The sequence below is a fragment of the Mustela erminea genome, chromosome 1, assembly GCF_009829155.1.
Source record: "Mustela erminea isolate mMusErm1 chromosome 1, mMusErm1.Pri, whole genome shotgun sequence".
Classification (NCBI taxonomy): domain Eukaryota; kingdom Metazoa; phylum Chordata; class Mammalia; order Carnivora; family Mustelidae; genus Mustela; species Mustela erminea.
In genome coordinates, this window is record NC_045614.1 from 1,835,162 (window position 1) to 1,853,087 (window position 17,926).

The window sequence follows — 17,926 nt, forward strand, 5'->3', positions numbered from 1 at the left end:
CTTAGAGAACTGTCCAATCAGCGACAGGGGCGGTTCTCGGAGAACAATCCGGGGCTCCTGGGTGGTGCCCGGAAAGCTAGCCAATCAAAGGCTTGGGTCGGGACCCCTGCCCAATCAGGGGCCCCAGAGGCGGGTCTCGGAAAACTATCCAGTCAGAGGCCCGGGGAGAGGGAGGTCCCCGAGCACCGTCCAATCAGGCGCGGGGGCGGGCGCGCTGGCGGCCGCGTGGACGTGGCTCTGGGCCGGCCGGGGCGCTCCAGCGCACCTGCTCCGCGCGGCCCCAGGTGTCCCGGGCGCGCCGCTCTCACCTGCCCGGCCCGGGGGAAGGACGCCCGGAGGCTCGGAGCCGGGCCGGAGATGGTGAGTGAGCGCGGCCCGGGCCGAGACCGGGAGGGTCTGGCTCGCACCGGCCAGAACCGGCTTCCTGCGGCCGCGGGCCCGGGGGTCCCGACCCCAGCCTCCGCCCTCGGCTGGGGCCTCGGGGACTCAGTCCCGGGCCGGCTCCTCCGCGAGCCTCGGGGCGTGGGGGCGGGCGAGGAGCGCGCGGAGACCTGCAGGGCCCTGGGCTCGGGGGACCCGCTCGCAGGCCCTCGGCCCCAGGGGACCCCGGTTCTCGCTCCCGGAACCAGAGTCCGGCGGGGACGCTGCGCCCAGGGCCCTGGCGGCCTCCTGCGCGGCCGGCGCGGGGGGTGGGCGGCGCCCTTGGTCCGGGGGCCCTTCGGGGGCGCCGGGGCGAGACCCCGCGGACGGGAGACCCCGCGGACGGGAGACCCCGCGGACGCGCGTCCGGCCGCGCCCCCTCGAGAAGCTCCCTGAGCGCGGCCTCGGGGGCGCGGCGCCGGCCCGCGCGTCTAGCGAGCGGAGCGCGGGCGGACGTGGCCGTCCGCGGCGGCGCGGGTTTCCGAAACGGAGGAAAGGTCTTGAATGCCGGTTGTGGGGCGTTTTCACAGCGTCCCGCGCGGAGCGAGTTTGCGGGTCAGTCCCCCCGGAGCGGCGCGTGCGGCCCGGGGCGCCCGGGGAAGCCCGCTGGGGACGAGGACGACCCGGAGAGCGCGCGTCCCTCCCGGCGCGGCCGCGGGCGAGTGGACCCTTGCCCCGAGCGCGCGGGGTCGGCGGGGCGGGGCGGGGGTGGCCGTCGGTGGCCGAGTCGCCAGTGTGTTCGCCGCCGCGACGTGCGGCCTCGTGACGTCGGGCAGCCCGGTCCGCTCTCCTCGGCGACCCCGGGCTTCAGGCGTCGCTGCGCTGGCCGGTGGCCGGGGAGGAGTTTTCTGGAAGGCCGAGGTCCGGCCGGGGGGGTTGCCGTCTTAGTGACAGTCGCCCCCCCCCCCCCCGACGGTGCAGCTTCCCTGCGTTTTCCTTGCGCGCGTCGCCTCGCTGTTTGCAGGGGTTTCCGTCCGGTCCCTCCGTAGCCTTCATTTTACGTACTTAATCCTGATGGGGTTTGGTTTGTACCGTGGAACGCGTGAGCTTCTTGAAAACGGTTTCCCAACTTCGTGTCGCTGTGAATGAGGTGAGGAAGGGGGTCTGGTGGCTCAGTCGGGGAAGCGTCGGCCTTTGGCTTGCGCTCGCAGGGTCCTGCGGTCAGAGCCCCGCATCGGCCCCTTGCTCTGCGCGGGCTCCGCTTCTCCCTCTCCCCCTGCCTCTCCCCCCGCTTGTGCGCTCTCAGTCAAATAAATAAATTATTTATTAAAAAATTTTTTTTCAATTTATGTAGAATAAATTTAAATAAAAATTTATTTTAAAAGATTCAGTAATAAAATTGGGTTTAGCCTAACGTTTTATCCTGAATTCTTACTAAAGATCTACTCTGTGACATCCTGTATATACAGTTTTCAGAATTAGGCACCAAGGCAGGTGTTTCCGTTTCTGGTACTGTGTCTTCGTTATTTCCTGCTGGTGCTGATCGGATCTCTAGGATAACGTCGTCTAACATTGAAGAGCTGGGCAAACCTGATTTCTCCCGAATTATTTTCGGGGAAACCGTGAGCTTCCTACCATTTACACAGTCTTTGTTCCGTGTTCAACCTTCTTTTCTTGGTTTTCCTTTATCAGTTATGTGTGTTATGTGTGTTACCATCATTTCCTGACGGTAAGATCTTTTGTGTATAACTGTTGAATTTTATAAAACACGTTCTTGGCAACTCTTAGGATGATTACAGGTTAATCATATAAATTGATTTCAGTGTTTTTTATCTTATAATAAAGCGTCAGCACAGGAACATGCTTATGACCTCGGTACGGTTGACACCTTGCAAAGCAATCCTCCGTGAGATGAAATCCGACCCTGGATGCAGACCTTTCACACCAGAAACCCCACTTGACGTGATGCCCAGGGCAGGGCCCGTCCCTCTCGGGAGGTAGCCGGCATGTGGAGTCCAGAGGGGCTGATCTGCATGTTTGTAGTTCTGCCTGTGCACTTCCCTGCGCGCGGGTGTGTTGTTACATGTGTGCACTCACGTGTGTTTCTGAGCACTTAGGCACCCATTTGCAGTGCGACCTACACGGCTACTTTCTGCTCTCCTATACTCGGCCCTGCAGTGGGTCACTTGTTTGTGTCTGTGTCAGCAACAACACAGACGGATAAACACACCAACACACACGTAGGTATAGAACAGACCCCCTGGTGCCTTTACTGGGGCACATTTTTCATAGTACTTATGTTTGATTTCCTTATTTATCATTTTCCTCCGAGAATTTAAATCCACAGGGTTCAGAATCTTTGTTGTGTTCAGTGCCGGTAGGAGGACCTGTGTGACCTGCAGCCTGAATGCGTTTTGGCCCACGAAAGAGCTAGAAGTCAGACCCTCAAACAGAGCAGTCCTGCGTGAGACTTGGCTTTGCTGGGAGCAGGAGCGCGAGGGTGTAAGTGGACGAGGGCTGTCCACACTGCCCTGCAGACGGCTGCGTCTCTTCTTACCACCGCGGGGGACGCCGTCACAATAGCAAAACCACCGTAAGGTGTGGGTCCAAGTGCGGGTGTTCGAGGACTGTGTTCTGCATTCCCTCTGCTCTGAACCGGTGTGTGTATCTGCTTTGCAGCATCCCTAGGCACACATAAACGAATGTGCGCAAAAGCTTTTTTGCAAAGTCTTGCATATTTTGGGTTCTCAGTGCGCATTTTTAATATAGATTTTACTTATTTATTTGGCAGCACAAGCAGGCAGAGCGGCAGGAGGGGTGGGGGGAGGCAGGTTCCCCGCTGAGCAGGGAGCCCGGTGCGGGGCTCGATCCCCGGACCATGACCTGAGCCGAAGGTAGACACTTATGACGGAGCCACCCCGGTGCCCCCTCAATGCACATTTAAAAAATTAATATTGTGATCAAGTATTTGATGGTTTCGAGCTGGGTGTGTTGTGCGTCCCTGTCTCCTCCGTCTGTGGGGGTTGCTAGAACAAAAATGCTGCCGATTTGGTGTCTGGTGAGGCCCTTCCTCCTGGCTCACGGACAGCCGGCTCCTCACTGTGCCTTCCTGTGGCGGGCGGAGCAAGGGCGCCCTCGTGAGGGCACTTGATCACTTGATTCCTGAGCGCTGCGCCCTAGTGGCCTGTTCCCCCCCCCCCCCCAGGCCCCACCTCCCAGGCCCGTCACATTGAAGTTAGCATTTAACATGAATTTGGGGGGCACAGAAACATCTGGTCTCAAACAGTCGAATGAACAGTTCAACAATCTTGAACACCTTTCAGTTCACAGGTGCGTTAGGAGGACTCTGGGACCCAGCACGGAGTTGTGTTCACGGCTCTGATTATGACAGTGCGAGGGTACAGGGCACAGTTAGCAGACGGGAAATGTCCTGCGGAGACCAGGGGCAGAGCTCCAAGGGTCTGCTCCGGTGGCATCACGCAGGCTCTGCGGAGTTCTCCCGGCAGCCGGGCCCGACGGCACGTGGGCAGTGTTCTACAAGGGAAGCTACTGAGAGACTCAGTTAGCAGGTCTTTTAATGGAGGCTGATCCCGGAAAGCCCCTCTGCGCAGCATGGCCCAGGGTTCCAGACTCCCAGAAGGAAAGCTGGTCTTCAGCACAAGACATGGTTTGCACAAAAAGACACAAGGGGCCTCACCTAGCAGCGTGGTGGGAAGCCTCCCCAAACCCATGTACCTGTGAACCAGCCAAAGGCCAGCCTTGGAAGCGGGACCTCGTAAGGATAAAGACCCTCAGGCCTGTTCAGGTGTCACTTCTGAACAGCCCTGTGCCTTTGGCCCTTGGACAAGACTTTACAGCAACATCATCACCTGTAGTGCCCTTTGTAGCTGGGTGAGACCAAGCTAGGTATTGATTTTGATTGTAAGTTAAAGGGGTCCTGGACTTGCCCCATTCAATAAATCCCATTAACCAGAAAGGTAAAGGTCTTAGAATGTTAGGGGGCCGCGTCGTCAGTTTCTGTATTTCATTGGGGTCCGTTCCCATAGGGCACAGCTCTGGTTGGAGGTTGTAGCTGACCAGAGCGTCTCCCGCGGGTAAGAGGGTGTCCTGGTGGTATGTGCGTGAGGCAGCCCGGTCAGCAGGCCCCCACGGTGGCTGGTTTTAAGTAATTCAGTCTGGTCCTCGCTCGGAGGGACTGCCTGTGGCGGTCAGGGTCAGACCCCTTGGTGCCCACGTCACTCGTTGGCCCACCTCGCCAGTGTGGATGGCATCTGGGTGACGTGCGCAGAAGGAAGCAGACTGAAGGGCTCGATTTCGGATGGTCTCATCGGAGAACGAGCCCTTCCTCACTGGCCACTGTGAGAGACGGAGCTGGACCACCCCGACGTTTTCATCACCTAGGACCTCAGCCAAGTGTCCTAACTCCGCCGTCTTCCCAGAGTCAGAGTCCTGTCCGGGTCAGTACGGTGTGTGCAGAGGCGGAGGCAGTCCACTGTGGGCCCCGGGGGGCCTGAGCTTACCGTCAAGTTCAGGCAGTTGGGGATCAGCGCTCCCTGGATCACTGGGGCCTTTCTTAGCAGCAGCAGAGCCCAGACACCGCACGGTCAGAAAGTTGTGTTCCGAGTTGTGTTCCAAGCCCCTGCTGTCCCGGGTCGGCGTCCACATGAGCCACAGCTGGGCGGTCGTCAGTCCGACGGTCAGCAGAAATGGGGTTTCACAGTTGCTCTTGGGTGAGCTGAAGACTTGCTCTGAAAGTTCCCAGAGTGTGTCTCCGGGTGGAGGTTGCTTGTCTCTTCATGTTTCTCTTCTGTTTTGAACCTCCAGGAGGTAAAAACTCCGTTAAAAATAAATAAATAAATAAGTCATTTGCTGCAGAGACCTCAGCTTGTTTCTAAGGCTTCGAGTTTAAATACCACCCCAAGCAAGCAGGCCGGGTCCTGTCAGTACCTTTTCTCTCTACCCACGGGATGGTGCTTCTGGCATTTACGCAATCACACACGTACACCTGTGCCAGCTTTTATCTACGCGCAGGTGCGATAGCCACAAAGGAGAACCATTTTAAGGGGAAAAAAAATCCCCTTCCCCTTTGTTCTAATCACAAGTTCATTAAAGCCTGTGTTCGTTTTGTACGGTTCCCGTAACACACTGCCGTACACAGCGTGGCTTAAAAACTTGCTCTCAGAGTTTGGGAGGCGAGGCGTCCGAAATCAAGGTGGCAGGAGGACTGTGCGCCTGCGCCTTGGGGCTCAAAGGTTCGGTGGCTCCCGGCCTCTCTTCATGCCTGCGTCTCCCGTCTCTGCAGCCCCTCTGCGTGGCCGCCTTCCCTGCGTGTCTCCGGCCTCGCGCGGCGTTTTCTGAGAAGGCCGCCAGGCGGCTTGGGTTGGGGCCTATCCCAAGGGCCTCGTCCTTACTTGGTTACACACGCAGAGATCCTTTTTCCAAGAAAGGCCACATTCACAGGTCCCGAGGGAGACCTTTTCGGGAGACACAGTTGAAGCCACAGTGAGGCCCTGGGGTTAAATCAGCATTTACAGGGATGACATCTCAGCTGCCAAGGAGGATCCCGGCTCGGATGCCTACGGGAGGGCGTGGCAGCCCGGTGGCAACCAGGGAGAAGAAAGGGTAGAGGGTCCCTGCCCGCTAGGCCCTTGGTTTACCCCAGGTTTTGCTCCAGCTCTAGAAACTGATTTAACTCTTTTTCTCCCAACGCAGTGCAAACTTTTCATATAGGTATATATATATGAATATATATGTTTTTTGCTCATCCGTCATTTACCTTGGTAACCTGGGGGGCCCCTTCCTGCCTGGAGGAATGAACAAAAACCAAAGACCTCACCAAAGCTGTGCTTTCTCTTCTCTTGCTCAGAGAGCATGGCCGGAAGCAGCCGGTGGATCCAGCGCCAGGCCTCCTGGGTCTGTTTCCGCCATTTTTACCTCGCGTCAGCTCTTGCTTCACAACAGACAGCAGCTCGGCCGCTTGCCCCTTTCCCCCCCAACAGGTGACTTCTACCCCCTGGGGCACCAGATCTCTGCCATCTCCTCCCTGGTCCCCCTCCTCTTCCCAAACAGTGCTTTTGCTATATTGCAGCAAGTCGGGATGTTCTAGCAAATTCCACCTCCGATGCCAGCTGTGATCGGTGTCTCCAAGACCACCCTTATGTCCTGTTGGTCAGATCCCCATGATTTAGTTTTATTCATGGCTGTGATTTGTTACCATAAAACAATGCACAAGGGAACAAGGATATGGAGAAAGCCCCGAGGGAAACCAAGTGTCAGTTTTTTTTTTTTTTTTTAAGATTTTATTTATTTATTTGTCATAGAGAGAGAAGTGAGAGCAAGCACAGGCAGACAGAATGGCAGGCAGAGGCAGAGGGAGAAGGAGAAGCAGGCTCCCTGCCAAGCAAGGAGCCCGATGTGGGACTGGATCCCAGGACGCTGGGATCATGACCTGAGCCGAAGGCAGCCGCTTAACCAACTGAGCCACCCAGGCGTCCCCCAAGTGTCAGTTTTTAAGAGTTCTTTGCTGGCGGAGTCACCCACTCACCCAGAGTCACCCAGCCATGAGTCATGGGGAACACATGGAATGTTGTCTGCTGGGGGGGCTCAGTAGACACGCGGTGCCTGGGGTGCCTGCTCCACACTCCCAGAAGGAAGGCAGGTTCAGTATTCACGATGTCATGGGCACAGAGGTTTAGACACTGGGTGATATCAGTCAAGGTGCTGTGAAGCCTGAAATCCACGCTCCCAGATACCAGCCTTGCCGGGAGTCCTGTCTAAGGATAGAGCTCAGGCCTGGGGGTCACGTGGTCTGGACAGTAGATGAAGGGAGTCACGGAGGAAGCACTATAGATCACAGAGCACGGTTCAGCCGACTCGGGAACCTCCCATTGGTCCCTGGGCTAGTGATAGGGGTTTCCTTGGGATTTCCTACTTTCCTATTTCCTACTCCATTGAATAGGTAGATTTTGGCATCAGAATGTTGAATGACAGTATTGGCTGCTCATGGATGTCCATGGGTTAAGGAATTAAAACAAACAAACAAAAAAACCCAACCAGTGTTTATTTTTTTTATTTATTTATTTTTTTTAAAGATTTTATTTATTTATTTGACAGAGAGAGATCACAAGTAGGCAGAGAGGCAGGCAGAGAGAGAGAGAGAGGGAAGCAGGCTCTCTGCTGAGCAGGGAGCCCGATGCGGGACTCGATCCCAGGACCCTGAGATCATGACCTGAGCCGAAGGCAGCGGCTTAACCCACTGAGCCACCCAGGCGCCCAACCCAACCAGTGTTTAAAGAAAGAATGCAGTTCAGTGGTTCCTGTGTTCTTCGGGGAGCAGGGCGGAGGGCTGACATGCTCATGTGCCCAACAGGGGAGGGACACGGAAAGGAGAGAAATTGAGAGTATGGCCTGCAGGATGATGTGGGGGCGTGCGGCTTCTTGCTGGAACGTGATATGAGGGAGGGGTTCCTGTGTGGGCAGGCACTGCCTAATCCTTAATGTGTTTTATAATCTTGGGCAAACTCAGTGCCAGGTATTTTTGACTTCAGTTAACTCCTTTGCGGGGTGGGAATTTTAACCTTATCCTCAAGCTCAGCAAGAATACTCTTCCGTGGTTCTGGTGGAAAGACCGGTTTTGTCCTCGTATTACATTTGCTGTGTGTGTGTGTGTATGTGTGTGTGTGCGCGCACATGTGTGTAGGGCAGGTGCACAGAGAGTTGGGAGTGTAGGGAATGCATGCATCAGAGTGCTCACATCTGTGTTCTCTTTACTGAGCTCTGACCTCTCAATAACTTTCCATCCCTTTCCTGTATTACACAAATATATTAACAAGACTTCTTCCAAAGGAATTTTATCATTGAGCCAGGAGAAACGGTCTGCTTATGGCCTGGACTTCTGTAAGATGATGTAGTTAGCCGGCCTCTGCTGTAGGTGGATCCCATTAAGCCTCTCGGGTTTAGTGAGGAGAATGGAAGGAAAAGTTCCCAGTCCTTCAGTTTGTGCTTATTTCATAAAACCTCACCTAGGTTTGACCTGGGGCTTGACATGGCGCATAGTGATGTCATGCGTAACAGGGAAGGAGTCAAAGTAGTTTGTGTCACAAGAGATCCATGGGTCTTAAAATGCAAACCTTAGTTTCATGGGCAGACATTTCTGTGATTTCTCAGTGTGGTCTGAAACCTTCGATTAAAGAAGAATGAGACTTGATTTGCTTGCTGTAAAAGTGTAAAGATAGGTTCCATGGGTGGTGGAGCTATTAAATTTGTGAGGACGTGAGTGTGGACAGAGTAAGAGATCCAGTGAGTGAGTCATGGAGTGGATTTTAGGTGACCACAGAGTCTTATCTGAATTCCCTGTGAATCGAATCTGGTTGCTTAGTGAGTCTCAACTTTCCTTCTGCACATCTCTTGGGTATTGTAGGACTCAGTGGTCTTTGAGGATGTGGCTGTGGACTTCACCCTGGAGGAGTGGGCGTTGCTGGATTCTGCTCAGAGGAAGCTCTACAGGGAGGTGATGCTGGAAAACTTGAAAAACCTGGCCTCAGTGGGTAAGAATGACCTCATTCCTTCACTTAGTCACTTAGAGAACAAGCATTTTGTGCACGTCAAGCCTTTTCAAGATTTGAACTGTGGAAGGGCTCCTGGGTGGCTCAGTCCTTAAGCATCTGCCTTCGGCTCAGGTCATGATACCAGGGTCCTAGGTTCAACCCTCGCATCACACTCCCTGCTCTGCGGGGGGCCTGCTTCTCCCTCTCCCATTCCCTCTGCTTGTGTTCCCACTCTTGCTGTGTCTCTCTCTATCACATAAATAAAATCTTAAAAAAAAAAAAAAAAGATTTGGACTGTGGAAAGGGAGTATAGTAATCATCAGACAGACAGGATCACAACCACCAGAGAGCTAGATCTGGTAGTTTCTGCGTGAGAAGGAGAATCTATCTGTATGGCTCCCTGTGTGTCATCAGTGAATATAGATTTCATGGGTCATTAAGGAGCCTGGTGACGTTTATTTAATCATGTGAGAATTCTGTGCTTATGAGATTGCTTACCACCTTGACCCCTTGTATTTGCTATTGGGGAGGTCCTGACCCAGCTAAACCTTCTCAGTGCCATTTTGACCGACAGGTTCCTTCTCTCTTTAAACTGTGTTCCCTTTTTGCTTTCAGATGATGACACTCAATTTAAAGCCATTGGGTCAGTTTCTCAGCAGGATGTTTATGGGAATAAACTGTCCAAGGAACATAAAATAGCAGAGTTCACCAGAAATGATTTCTGGGCCTCTGTTTTAGGGAAAATTTGGGAAGAACTTAGCACTGAAGATCAGCACACAAAGCAGGGGAGACATCTGAGGTGAGTTGTGCTCACAAGAGAAAGTGATGTTCCGGGTGTGTTCTTGGTATGTCATGAGATTGAAAAAGCAAAGGAAACCCCTACAGGAGCCTAGATCAAATCTGTTTACTCACAGGACTTGTAGAGAAAGATTTCCTTAAATACGATGTTGATGTTGAGGGTTAAAAACATAGTTCAGTTGAAAACAATTAGGAGGAAAAGCCACATTGAAGAAACACGGTTTTCGTAATTCCTATGGTTGAATCCTTTTCCGCGATATCTGTTTATTCTGCCTTATCAGGTAGGGTAGAAAGCCTACACATCCACTGAAATTGATGAAAATGTGATCCCAATACTTACTTGTAAATAGCAAGAAATCATTAATCAAACGGTTGGTGTTAACCTGCTTCTCATTCTTCACAGAAATCACGTGGTGGAGAAACTCTCTGAAAGTAACGATCCGTGTGGGGAAGGCTCCAGTCGGATTCCAAGTGGTAATCTATATCAGAAGGCTGTTGCTGGAGTGAAAGAGTATGAGTCTAGTGCGTACGGAAAAGTCTCTGTGCATCATTCCTCCCTCAAGAGCCACGTCGCCGTGCACACTGGGCACAAACCGTATCAGTGTCCGGAGTGCGGGCGGGCCTATAGTTGTCGGTCACACCTGCGAATGCATGCGAGGATCCACAACGGAGACAGAATCTATGCATGTAAATTATGTGGAAAAACCTTTCCTCGTACTTCGTCCCTCAACCGGCACATAAGGATTCATACTGCCGAGAAGACTTACGAGTGTCAACAGTGTGGGAAAGCCTTCATCGACTTTTCCAGTCTTACCAGTCATGTGAGAACTCACACAGGAGAGAAACCCTATAAATGTAAGGAATGTGGGAAAGCTTTCAGTTATTCCTCAACTTTTCGAAGGCACATGATAACACACACGGGAGAGAAGCCCTATAAGTGTAAGGAATGTGGGGAAGCCTTCAGCTATTCCTCAACGTTTCGAAGGCACATGATCTCACACACGGGGGAAACACCCCACAAATGTAAGGAATGTGGAGAGGCCTTCAGTTACTCCTCCGCATTTCGAAGGCACATGATAACGCACACGGGAGAGAAGCCCTATGAATGTAAACAGTGTGGGAAAACCTTTATTTACCTGCAGTCCTTCCGGAGACACGAAAGGATTCACACCGGAGAGAAACCCTACGCATGCAAACAATGTGGGAAAACCTTCATTTATCCCCAGTCCTTCCGAAGACATGAGAGGACTCACGGTGGAGAGAAACCCTATGAATGTAGCCAGTGTGGGAAAGCATTCAGCCATCCCTCGTCCTTCCGAGGACACATGAGAGTGCACACCGGAGAGAAACCTTACGAATGCAGTCAGTGTGGGAAAACTTTCAACTGGCCCATATCCTTAAGAAGACACATGAGGACACACATGAGGGAGAAACCCTATGAATGCAAACAGTGTGGGAAAGCCTTCAACTTGTCAGCTTGCTTTCGGGAACACGTGAGAATGCATCCTGGAGACAAACCGTATCAGTGCAAGCTATGTGGGAAAGCGTTCTTTTGCCACCTGTCCTTACAAAAACATATGAGGAGGCACACTGCAGAGAAACTCTACGAATGCAAGCAGTGTGGCAAAGCTTTCAGCTGGCCTGAACTCTTGCAGCAGCACGTGAGGACACACACTGCGGAGAAACCCTACGAGTGTAAGGAATGTGGGAAAGTCTTCAAATGGCCCTCATCTCTGCCAATACATATGCGAGTCCACACTGGAGAGAAACCTTATGAATGTAAGGAGTGTGGGAAAGCCTTCAGCTGTTCCTCGTCCTTAAGAAGACACATGAGGATACACACCACCGAGAGACACTACTTGAGGGGTGCAGGAAACTCTCCCGCCGATGAATTCAAGCCTCATGCGTCAGGAAATCCACACCAGGAGAGAAATCTTACCCAGCCTGTAAATATGGTACCGCCTTTGTGACGACCTCATCAGAGTGGACCTACGGGCCGTGTATCTCCAGTTCTTTTACAGATGAACAGTTAGGGGAGAACTAGCTCTCCAAGTATTCTGTGAGCTGTCATTCAAAATTTTGCAGGTGGTGTTTCTTCCCTACGTTTCCATAAATAAACCTTCTATCTTTACGGCTTGTTGGACTCATGGGGATTTGAAGTGTGTTTTTATTATGTAAGTAGTTTTAATTTCTTTGTTCTTTAATGCTTGAAGGAGTTTTCGTATTTGTTGGGATTTTCTTACTGAGTTAATGTGGCAGATACTGGATATCACCTCTTATACAGTTTCTGCCTTACTGAGAATCTATGTATTTTGGCCAGAGAAAACTTACTGCTTTTTTTTTTTTTTTACAAACAATTTGCAGAAATTTTTTATTATGCAGAGTTCTTCAAAAGCATAGTCTCCTGGGAATTGTTATTTTCAACCCTTTCTCTTTGCTCTTTGTCCTTGCTTGTGACTGGAAATTGGACAGTAGGCTTTAACTGAAGAGCTACTCCGTGACCTTGAGCTATAAGATACAGAATTGGAGGTGGGTCTTCTGGGTTGTGTTGTCAATGTGGGAACGTTGGGAACCACGTTTCCCTTCCCTTTATGATTATGTGGTCAAATTTACCAGTAGACTAACTTGGCACGGGATTTGGAAGACAGAAGTGAAGAAGCTATTTCTGTGTTTAGAGCCGCGTTAAAGTGTGAGAGATGCAAAAGGGCTTTGGACCTCAGCCCGTTTTCCTGATCTTGGCCCTGCCAGTCAAGGGTATCATGAAAAAAATGCCGTGTGCTTGAGTCCCATTTTCTTCAGAGTTTTGTAGGCTTCCATGAGTCTCTCCATGAGCTGTGTATCAAGGATCCACTTGTATGGTCTTGCACTCACAATTTGGATATTCCTGCCAACCCTGATGTGTTCTCTAGACCACTCATTCTGACTCAAGTTTAGTGCTCTTCTCTGGTGCTATGATCCCCCTTTTCTCTAGATTTTCCCTTTCGTGTATAAGGTCTAATTTTTCTAGTGAACACCTTATTTTCAGTACTTTTAGTGACTCTGTGGTCCTGTTTCTGCCACGAAAGCTATGGTGCTGCTACAGAGCCAAACAGCGCTGAGACTTTGCTAACCTGTTGCATTTTCAAGTGTGCTCATTTAGTCCTTCCTGCGACGAAAAGAACCTCATGTATTAGATTTTGGGAGAGCTGAATGTTGTTCCTTCGTATGGGTTTAACTATTATGTTTTTTTTATGTCCTCAAACACAGTATATATTTTATCTTCAAGGAAAATCCTTTGTAGTTCTGTCTTGCATTTTCACATCACTCATGTATTTACTGTATTACTTTCCTAAGGGCCGCAGTAACAAAGGACCACAACTGAGTGACTTAGGGCAACAGAAATTTTGGTCTGACAATTCTGAAGGTAGAAGTCCAAAATCAGAGTATTGGCCGGACCCTGCTTCCTCTTAAGGTGCTAGGGAAGGATCTCTTCCAGGCCTCTCCTAACTTCTGGTAATTCATTGGCTCGTGGCAACGTAACTCATCTTCCCATTGCTTTCTGCATGCATGCGTGTTTATCTCTTCCTGTGGCTTTCTTTTTATAGGGGCCACACACAGCAAGTTAGGGCTCACCCGATTTCGATATCTCTGCCTCTACTTATATCTGTGATAGCAGTGTTTCTAAATAAGGTCACATTCTAAGGTACTGGGACTAGGACTTCAACATACAGATTTTGGTGGACAGTTCAACCCATAACACTACCAAATGTTACCCTCTTTATCGTGTGCTGCGAGAACAGATTAAGAAATTCCATTGCAATTATGGATTCCAAATCAACTGTGATTATTTTTTTAAGATTTTATTTATTTATTTGACAGAGAGAGAGAGATCACAAGTAGGCAGAGAGACAGAGAGAGATGAGGAGAAGCAAGCTCCCTGCTGAGCAGAGAGCCCGATGTGGGACTCGATCCCAGGCCCCTGGGATCATGACTTGAGCCGAAGGCAGAGGCTTAACCCACTGAGCCACCCAGGCACCCTCAACTGTGATTTTATTAAGCATTATATGTTCCAAGTCTGTATTTCCAGGTGCATACAACTTAAGGTATTTTGTCATGTATATTTATTTTTATTGTTACATAAACATCTGTTATTAAACTGATTTCTTATTTGTTGTTAATAAAACCTTAAATAACTGTTTTGTCAAAACTTTATAACCCAGACTGCTGAGAACACGCTTGTAGTCAATGAAAATTGGGTGCCTCGAATTCAAGCAGTTTGAGTGAACACATGAAAGGCAGTAGGATATATCAGCCAGAGGCTGTTTGGAAGGATATATTTTCAGATTTGGGCTTGTGTTTGGTGATTGTTAAAGGCAGAAATAATTGGATTTAGCTAATTGAAATTGGTAAAGCAGCAGTCAGTCATTATTGAGAAGATGGGATTTTTAAAAAGATTTTACTTATTCAAGAGAGAGTACCAGTTGGGGTAGGGGGAGAGAGACAAGCAGATTATGCCCTGAGCACAGAGCCTGCCGCAGGGCTTGACCCATGACCCCTGAGATCATGACCTTATCCAAAACAAAGAGTTGGACATTCAACTCAGTGAGCCACACAGGCACCCTGAGAAGGGGGAAATTTTTTTTTAAATTTTTATTTAAATTTAGTTTAGTTAACATATAGTGTATTATTAGTTTCAGGGGTAGGATTTAGTGATTTGTCAGTTGAATATAACACTAATACTGATTACATCAAGTGCCTTCCTTAATCCCATCACTCAATACCCCATCCCCCCTGAAGAGGGGAATTATTTGAAAAGGTTTTAATTCCAGCAGTTTACATACAGTGTTATGTTAGTTTCAGGTGTACAGTGTAGTGATTCAGCACTTCCATACGTCACCCTGTGCTCATCACAAGTGCACTTTGTTATCCCCATCACCTGTTTAACTCATCCCCCATCCGCTCCCCTCTGGTAACCAGCAGTTTTCCATAATTAAGAGTCTGTTTCTTGATTTCTCCTTTTTTTCTGCTTTTGTTTCCTAAATTCCACCTATGAGTGAAATCATATGGCATTTGTCTTTCTCTTACTTAGCATTATACTCTCTAGTTCCATCCTTGCTGCAAATGGCAAGATTTCATTCTTTTTTATGGCTGAACAACCCATTGTTATGTCTACACATATATACATATGTATATGTATATGTATATGTATGTGTGTGTATACACACACACACACACACACACACCATATCTTCTTTTTCCATTCATCAATCAGTAGACACTAAGCCTGCTTCCATGTCTTGGCTATTGTCAATAATGCTGCTATAAACGTAGGGGTGCATGTATCCTTTTGAATTAGTGTTTTTGTATTCTTTGGGTAAATACCTAGTAATGTGATTGCTGGTCCATAAGGTAATTCTGTTTATAACGTTTTTAAAAAAAGATTTTATTTATTTATTTGACAGAGATCACAAGTAGGCAGAGAGGCAGGTAGAGAGAGGGGGCAAAGCAGGTTCCCCACTGAGCAGAGAGCCCAGTGTGGGGCTCGATCCCAGGACCCTGAGATCATGACCTGAGCCGAAGGCAGAGGCTTAACCCACTGAGACACCCAGGCGCCCCTGTTTTTAACTTTTTGAGGAATCTCCACACTGTTTTCCACAGTGGCTGCACCAGTTTGCATTCCCACCAACAGTGCCGGAGTGTTCCATTTCTTCACATCCTCACCAATACTTGTTTCTTGTGTTGTTGATTTTAGCCATTCTGACAGGTGTGAGGTGATACGTCATTGTAGTTTTGATTTGCATTTTCCTGATAGTAAGTGATGAGCATCTGTTCATGTCAGTTGGTCATCTTTATGTCTTCTTTGGAGACATGTCTGTTCATGTGTTCTGCCCACCTTTAAATTGGATTGTTGAGTTTTGTACGTTCTTTATGTATTTTAGATACTAATCCTTTATCAGATATGTTATTTACAAATATTTTCATTCCATAGGTTGCCTTTTAGTTTTGTTGATTGTTTTCTTTGCTGTGCAGAAGGTTTTTACTTTGATGTACCCCCAACAGTTTATTTTTGCTTTTGTTTTCCTTGTTTCTAGAGACATATCTAGAAAAATGTTGCTAGGGCCAGTGTCAAAGAGGTTACTGCCTGTGTTCTTCTAGGGTTTTTATGGTTTCAGGTCTCACATTTAGGTCTTTAATCCATTTTGAATTTATGTTTGTATATGGTGTAAGAAAGTGGTCCAGTTTCTTTCTTTTGCATGTGGCTATCCAGTTTTCCCAACACCATTTGTTGAAAAGACCATCTTTTCCTCATTGGATATTCTTTCCTGCTTTGTTGAAGACTAGTTGGCCAAATAGCTGTGAATCCATTTCTGGGCTTTCTATTTTGTTGATTTATGTGTCTGTTTTTATGCCAGTACCATACTGTTTTGATTACTGTAGCTTTGTAATATGACTTGAAGACAAATTCTGATACCTCCAGCTTTGCTTTTCTTTTTCAAGATTGCTCTGGCTATTCAGGGTCTTTTGCAATTCTACACAAATTGTTTGTTCCACACAAACAATTGTTTGTTCTAGTTCTGTGTAGAATGCTGGTGGCATTTTGATAAGGATTGCATTAAATATGTGCATTACTTTTGGATAGCAGTCATTTCACAATTATTCCAGTTCATGCACATGGAGTGTCTTTCTATTTCTTTGTCATTGGTGTTTTAGAGTTTTCAAAGTACAGGCCTTTCACCTTTTTGATTAGATTTGTTCCTTAAGTGTCTTGCTATTTTTGGTGCAATTGTAAATGAGATTATTATATTTCTCTTTCTGCTTTTTCATTAATGCTGTGTAGAAATGCAACCGATTTCTGTACATCAATTTTGGGGCCTGCAACTTTACTGAATTTATCAGTTCTAGCAGTTTTTTGGTGGAGTCTTGGTTTTCTATATAATATCATGTCATCTGCAAATAGTGAAAGTCTTACTTTGGGACGAGGGGAATGTTTAATCATTTCTGTGGCTTGGAGGTGAGCTTCGCAATCTGAGTGACATATAATAGGAAGGAAGATACATTTGACATCGTCAGATGGGGAAGATATTAACATTTAAAGGAAGAGAAGGTGGAAGCTTTTGTTTTAATGATCCGCACTCCAGCAGCTCCGTTTACTTTTCCAGGTATCATTTCCATCTGTGCAGACTTCCAGCATTGCTAGGGAAGAGGAAGAAATGTACCTTATTTTATTAAAGAGTGGACAATCTCTAATCATCATTTCCTCCATGCGCTGGTATTTTCATAGCACCTCACTTCTAAACATTTCACAGTTTAATGTGATTTGATAATCATTTGTATCTCATTTTACCCCCCCACTCCATCAGTCCCTCCTCTCACACAGATGAAGACAGTAAAATATGGGAGCACAGAGTTGCCCAAATTGATAATAGGTCTTAAAAATGGAAAGCCAAGTTTAAAGGTCATCTATGCTTAATCTTGGCTGGGAATTGTCACAGATTTAGAACAGTGGAAGGCAGGTGTAATTGCTGAGTTTTAGAACAATGGCATCAAATTTTCAAAAAAAGACTCCTAAAGCTATACAAGCATCCCTTTTATGAGACATGGAAAAGACAGCTATAGGGAACTAAGATCAATGGCCAGGAGTGGACGATTTGAGAATAAGTGGGCACCTGTGTTTTGAGAGTGATGGTGTATTCTTTGTTGATATCTCTGCGTTTATGAGAACTCAGCACTACACTTTATATAGTGAGTTTTACTGCATGTATATTAAAAATAATAGAAAAACAGCAAAAACTTTGATTTGCAAAGGGAAAATCTAAATTACAGAGCGTAGATCTACACACCTCCCACTCTCCCCTGAACTATTTTGGAGTCATTCTTAAGAAGCGAAGAACTGAGTATGGACTTGGACCAAGACACCTTTCTTGGAACTCAGACTGAAGTTAGGAAACATCCACAGTGAACACGTTTGCCCTCTTTTCACACAACTAGATAGAAGCGCAAGTGCTCCTGGAATCCATGTTTATACCAGGTTCCTCCAAGTCAGATGTCTGAGAATGCTGTGGTCTGCAACATCAAGGTGTCCCCCCAAAGAAATCCTGCGTGGGGACATCCTTGTCCTTGGCATCATCATCAAGTCTTTCGAGGGCCTCTCTGCAGGCCATCCAGCCCTAAGGGTGCACAAGCCCCATCCTGGGTCTTCTCGCAGGTGGATGTCATCGGGGGTCCGCACTTCTGTTGGGAAG

The 17,926-nt window shown here is 48.5% G+C and overlaps 1 protein-coding gene across 2 annotated transcripts; it reads left to right on the forward strand.

The window, feature by feature from the left end:
- Window positions 1-209: 209 nt before the first annotated feature.
- On the forward strand, window positions 210-11,851 carry LOC116569316 (zinc finger protein 555-like). Of its 2 annotated transcripts, none has more exons than XM_032305467.1 (4): window positions 210-360; window positions 8,780-8,906; window positions 9,522-9,705; window positions 10,108-11,851. In XM_032305467.1, exons 1-4 carry the CDS (start codon window positions 358-360, stop codon window positions 11,672-11,674), a joined length of 1,881 nt encoding a protein of 626 aa, XP_032161358.1. In that variant the 5' UTR covers window positions 210-357; the 3' UTR covers window positions 11,675-11,851. The 2 variants fall into 2 exon arrangements, with proteins under 2 accessions (XP_032161358.1, XP_032161366.1); XM_032305475.1 differs by having other exon boundaries at window positions 9,645-9,705.
- Window positions 11,852-17,926: the final 6,075 nt, after the last annotated feature.